Source organism: Fukomys damarensis, unplaced genomic scaffold, assembly GCF_012274545.1.
Source record: "Fukomys damarensis isolate Sample0158 unplaced genomic scaffold, DMR_v1.0_HiC HiC_scaffold_12, whole genome shotgun sequence".
Taxonomy (NCBI): domain Eukaryota; kingdom Metazoa; phylum Chordata; class Mammalia; order Rodentia; family Bathyergidae; genus Fukomys; species Fukomys damarensis.
Genome location: NW_022900924.1, coordinates 15,847,697 through 15,853,997, shown reverse-complemented (window position 1 = coordinate 15,853,997; position 6,301 = coordinate 15,847,697). Strand labels below are relative to the sequence as shown.

At 37.9% G+C, this 6,301-nt stretch overlaps 1 protein-coding gene across 1 annotated transcript in view; it reads right to left on the bottom strand.

Moving 5' to 3' along the window:
- Hectd4 (HECT domain E3 ubiquitin protein ligase 4) overlaps positions 1–6,301 on the bottom strand; it is a 187,571-nt gene that overhangs the window by 112,719 nt on the left and 68,551 nt on the right. Inside the window, exon 7 of the mRNA XM_010604495.3 lies at positions 4,568–4,738. Coding sequence (XP_010602797.2) covers positions 4,568–4,738 — 171 coding nt within the window. The remainder of the gene's footprint in view (positions 1–4,567; positions 4,739–6,301) is intronic.

Genomic DNA, 6,301 nt, shown 5'->3' with positions numbered 1-6,301 from the left:
TAAATCTGTTCCTTTACTGAACCTTAACTGGTACAATCCCACTGAACTCCCACCTTTTTCATCCCACAGCAGATAGGGAATACACAGTGTTCGAACCCCATCATTTTGTTTTATACAATGTAATTTAGAAATTAATCTACATCACTTTATGTAGATTGTATGTAGATTTTAACAGTTACAGTGTTATAGATAGTAAGCCAGATTGCTCCCAAGTGAGCATTTTAGAAAAGCCATCACATAAGTAGCCAGTGATGATTTAAAAAAACTTTTTTTAGCTGAGTGTGGTGGTGCATGCCTGTAATTCCAGCACTCGGGAGGCTGAGGCAGGAGGATCACCAAGAGTTCAATGCCAGCCTAGGCTACATAGTGAGTTCAAGGCTAGTCTCAAATATATAGTGAGATCCTGTCCCAAAAAACTAGAAAGAGGGCTGGGGATTTAGCTCAGAGGTGCCGCTGCTCGCCTTGCAAGTGCAAGGTCTTGAGTTCAATCCCCGGTACAAAAAAAAAAAGAAAATAGAAAAATTTTAATGACAAAAAATTTCAAACATATGTAAAAAGAGAATTGTACAATGAACTCCCATATACTCATGATCCAAATTCAACTATTTTCCAGAAGATGCTGTATCTCTGTAACCTACCTGCCTCTTTTTTTAAAAAACTGTACTGAGGATTAAATCTAGGGCCTTTGCATTGAGCATCCCAACTCTTTTTACCTTTTTATTTTGAGACCAGGTCTCACTAAGTTGACCAGACTGACAGTGAACTTGTGATCCTCAGGCTTCAGTCTCCCAAGCAGCTTGAATTGCACGTGTGCCACTGTGCCTGGCTTGCTTAAATATTGTAAGGCACATTCCAGTTATCATGTAATTCTACTTCACTGAAGATCTCTAAAAGTCTAGACATCTTCTGATGTAACTACAATGTCATTACCATACTTAAAAAATAAATTAAAACTAATCCTTTGGATTTATCTTAATACTTTTCTTTTTAAATTTCAAATGGTCTCCAAAAAGTTTTGTTTTTTTTTTTAACAGCTGGTTTGTTTGATTCAGACTCCAAAAATGATTCCAAGGTATTTCCTTAATGTAGAGCGGCTCCTTCCTCCTCAACTTTTTATTTCATGCTGCGGGCAGGGTCTATTTTAGTTGTTCCATTTCTTTCAGGGCAGGTCTGGGCTTCTGATTATATAACTATAATGTTTAAAAATATCCTTATGTTGTTTTCATAGCTGATTAATACTTCGGATGACTTCTGGGTTGGAAATCAATTTCCCTTAGAACTTTGAAAGTAATGCTCTATTTTTGCATACAGAAATGTTGTTGAATAGCCTAGTGCTTTTCTGGTTCCTCACCATTTGCATATAATTTTAAATTATTTTTCTGGAAGTTTTAGAATATTCTCTTTATCTTTAGTAATCTAAAATTTCAGGGCCAGGGATTTAGCTAAGCAGTGCCACTGCCTGACACACAAGCTTAAGGTCCCAAATTCAATCCCTGGTACCAAAAAAAAAAAAAGTAATATAAAATTTCATGATGCACTATGGCATGGACATTTTCCATTTCTGTGCCAGATACATTTTACTCTAGATATAAGCAAAACTTAGTCCAAATTTTTTATTATTTCTTGATCATGTCATTCTTTTATTTCCTCTTTTCTCTTTTTGGAATTCCTATTTGTGAGACTATAGATAGATTACTCCATTGTCACTTCTATCTTTTCTCTTGTGTTTATTTTTCTTTACTTGTCTTGCTTTCTGGGAGATATATTTGACTCTTAGTAATTTTTAACTTTGGATAATGACAGTTTCAATTCCTAGGAGTGCTCTCTCCTCTGGTAATTCTTTTTTGAGACATCCTGTTATAGCTTGGCACTATCCCTTCTGTTGCTTTCGTTAACTTTCATTTTCATAATGGAGGCTTTCCTTATTTGTCTGGTGATCCTTTGTTGTCTATTGTTTTAACTATTCGGTTAGGGGAAATTATCAACATATACAAAAGAAGAAAGAATGATACATGCATTTCCCATGTGGCCTCACCTGGCTTCAGTAATTATCACTACTCTGACTGCCTTATTTTCTCTACTTCCTTCCTTTCCACATACATGCCTCTCCAAAATTAGGGTCCACTTGGGATTTTGGGTTGTCTGACCTTGTTTTAACAGTCAGCATGATAAGAACCTCTTTTGGACATGGTTGAGTCTTGCTAACTGGGAGAGGAGATAGCACTATGAGTGGCTTATCAGGAGAAAAGTCTCTGCTTTAATGAACCCCAACATCGATGTACACAGACCTTTTTTCTGCAGGGTAATTTAGTTTCTTCAGAAAGTAAACATTTACTCTTTTGCCTAAGCAGCCAGCATCTGAGCATAAGTGTGTGCCAGGAAGGGGTCGAGAGGCCCTCAAGAAAATCTTAGTGTACAGCCCTGCCCTCACAATGGCTCTGTGAGTATCTGAGCCCACCAACCCAAGAGGACGTGGTGGCAAATCATATCTTTCCTCCTAGTGCTCTCCTCACTGTATACTTTTAGTGTTGGCCTTCTCCACCTGAGGAGCAGGAAGGGACACTACCTCTTTTCTGTCTTTTAAAGTAAAGAACAAAAGATAGTGTCTAAAAGTAATGAACAAGAAACAATAGTACAACAGTAAATATAACAGAGGAAGAACTAAAATAAATGAAATAAGTACATTAGTGTTAATAAGAAAAGAAAGTGGGAAAATTTAGGGAAAATCTTCATCTATATCACCCCTCCCCCCAATCTGGAGTTCATCAATCAAGGAACAGCAATATAGGCATTTTACTTAGAGATAAGAAAGTAACCCATAGAAAAACTAAACCTGAAAGCATGAAAGTAACTATGAGCAGCTGGGCTGGGGGAAAAGGCAGAGGAGGCACTCACTTTATGAGTCTCTGTGTGCTGTTTTGAATCAAGGGTGTGGATTTCTTAAGGACAAATTTTTATTTTAATTTAATAAAAGCAAAGTATATTTTTTAAAAAGCAAAGCATAACAAGGAATATGGGAATTTTTCAATATTCCCATTACTCTTCAGATAAAGACCTAAATTCTTTAAAAGAGCTTGTAAGTTTGTTTAAAATAAATAAAAACATTAAGCTTTTCTCACAATTATGAACACATGAGGGGCCAAAGATTTAGCTGAATGGTTCTGCTGCCTACCTTGCAAGCGCAAGGTCCCGAGTTCAATCCCCGGTACCACAAAAAAAATAAAAGAAAGAAAGAAAAAAGAAAAACAATTATGAACACATGTTCAAATAATACAGTATCTAGCAACTCCATTCAAAGATTCACTATGGCAGGATCATTTTACCAGAAGAGATAATGGCTGGAATACTGTGAGAACAGAGAAGAAAAGAAGAGAGGGGACTGTTAAGAGCTACTGGACTCCTGACAAGATAGTGTGCTCGCAGGATGAATGACTGGTCTCCTAGAACAAGTTTTAATCCCACTAAGATTTATTAGAAAAGTGTGGCAGTGTTTTTCTCCCTAGGAATGCTAATTTCTTCCTAGAAGGATACTGTAAATTACATTATGAAAAACGGCTTCTGTCACAGATCTGGCTTCAGGCAATTTTTGTTTCCTAATTCTTATAACTGTGACCTAGACCACCTCTCTTCAAGAGAACTTTCTTCAGTGACGGAAATGATCTCTATCTTATGGTATATGTTCAGTAGACACCCATCTAGTTTCAGTGAGCATTTAAAATGTGTCTAATGCAACTGAGCAACTAAGGTACGAATTTTATTTAATTCTGATTAAGTGAAATTTAAATAGCTGTGCATGGCTATTAGTTTCTGCACTGGACAGTCCACTGCATGGCACAGATCTGGACCTGGGCCCCTGAGCTCACCGAAGCTCTCCTCCTCTATTTCCAGCTCCATTGCCACCTCCACACTGCAGTCTTCTCTCCCTGGTATGTTCTTCCCTTGCCAACTCTCCAAATTCTTTAACTGGTCCCACTACTTCCCCTTCACTGCCTAAAACCATCTTGTCTCTTTTTGCTCACTTCTTTATGTTAAATTTTTTAATTTCTCCACCACCATCACCCCAATCCACCCAACCCTGGAGCTAGAATTCAAGTCCAATTTAAGCAAGAAAGAACTTGCTCACCTTGCCAGTAGTGCATTCCATCAGCTAGGTAGGATGCTGTACGGCTCTGAGTGAGCATCTGGCCGACACCCAGGGGATGAATGCCTCTCACAGGTGTAATTCTTACTGTTCTCGGAGACTCCCAATTTCTATTTTTAGAGCCCTTCTGCTACTACAATTGAGTCCCACATGGCCAACACCTCCATGAGCACTTCTATTTAAATACCGCCCCCACTGACACATCTGATAATGTTACCTCTTTTTTTGCCAAATTACCATTCAGAAAGTTTGGCTCTACTTATGCCATCAATCCCCAAAACCCTCCATAGACATCCAAGAGGAAGATCAATGTTAAGGAACAGTAAACACACTATATATTCTGCAAGGATCTTAGGACCTCTGTGCACTAATATAAAAAGAAAACAAATAAAAAGGTTTCTACAAAGACACAAAATGAGACAATACCACAAGTTCAAAAATGTCCATGAAGACAGAATGTCCCTTCGGTGTTTTCTCATTCAAACTAGCAGGAGACCAGATCCAGTAGAAGTAAGTACCGTCTGAAGAGAGGTGAACAGTGCTCATGGTGCTGCCAACAGGGAGGTGATTGGCTGGCATGGGCACCATCTGGCACACCTGGACACAAAAGGGAGAAAATCTCCATTAGAACAATACAGAAATTCTGGTTAAGTGCATGGCCCATTGTTAGTGCTAATAAGTCCAAAATAATTCAGGAGACTTCCTAATCTACTGTTACTCATCTTTAATCTATGAAAATTACGTGGTGGGGCTGGGGATTTAGTTTAGTGGCACTGCTCCTGCCTGCCAAGCACAAGGTCCTGAGTTTGATCCCTGGTACTACAAAAAAGAAAGAAAGAAAATCATACATTGAAATATAAAAATTCAAAAGTGAACAGTAACATAAATATGAAGTCATAGGGCCAGGGATATAGCTCAGTGGTGCCATGCCTGCCTGGCAAGGGCAAGGCCCTGAGTTTGATCCTCGGTACCACAAAAAAAACAAAACAAAAGCCATGAAACAGATGAAAATATTATTTTGATTAATTCAAATTACTTTTTTGGGGGTGGTGGCAGTGGTATTGAGTGAAGGTTGAACCCAGGGCCTTATACATGCTAGGCAACCATTCTACCACTGGGGTACATCCCAAGATCCAAACTTCATTTTTATAACAAAAAATATTTACTAAACACTTGAATCTGCTATGTGTATGTATTTCATCTAATACATATTAAAAACAAAGTTTCAGAGAAATTGTATTTTCTGAAATTTCATTAGTAAAGGAATTTAAGACCATTCATTAAATTTACCTTTTCCTTTTTTTTTTTTTGAGACAGGGTCTTGTTATGTTGTTCAGGCTGGCCTTGAACTCACTGGGTAGCCCAGGCTAGCCTTGAATCCACAGCAATCCTTTTGCCTCAATCTCTTGAGTGCTGGGATTAGAAGCGTGTGCCACCGTGCCCAGCTTATACCATTAACTATACTTAAAAGATAGGAGCCAGTTATGGTGGCATATACCTGTAATGTCAGCACTCAGGAGAGCTAAAGCACCGCATTACAAATTCAAGCTCTGCCTGGGCAAGTTAGCAATACTGTCTAGAAAAAAATAAAAGGGACTGTGGATGTAGCTCAGTGTGAAAACCCTGCATTCATTCCCTAGTATATTAAAAAAATAGTAATTGTGATTTATTCATTTTTATATTCCCAGCACTTAATTAAGAGTCCAAAACAATGCAATTTAATAAATATGCAATGGAGGAAAAACAGGAAGGCAGAAGAAAGTTACAAGGAAAAGAAGAAAAGAGAGAGTAAAGGAGAAATGAAGTAAAAGAAAAACAAAAACAAAAAGTAGCCCATGACAGGTCCTAATTTAGCACATGAGGGCTTATTAAAATTCACCAAGTCTAGCAAGAGGAAAAGGCAAACACCAATTTCATATATTAATCATGAAAGCATGTCTAATGCTAAGCATCCTTCAGTTTCACTATAATGAAAAAGGTTTGAATCATTTCATATTAAATATGTAATTAGGCAATAATTTTTATTGTTAGAGATTAGCATTTGAAGTGAGGAAAAATGAAAGCTAGACATGGTGACATATGTGTGTATTCCCAGCTACTGGGGAAACTGAGGCAGGAATGCAAATTCAAGCCCAGTCTGGGCAAACTAGCAAGAACTTG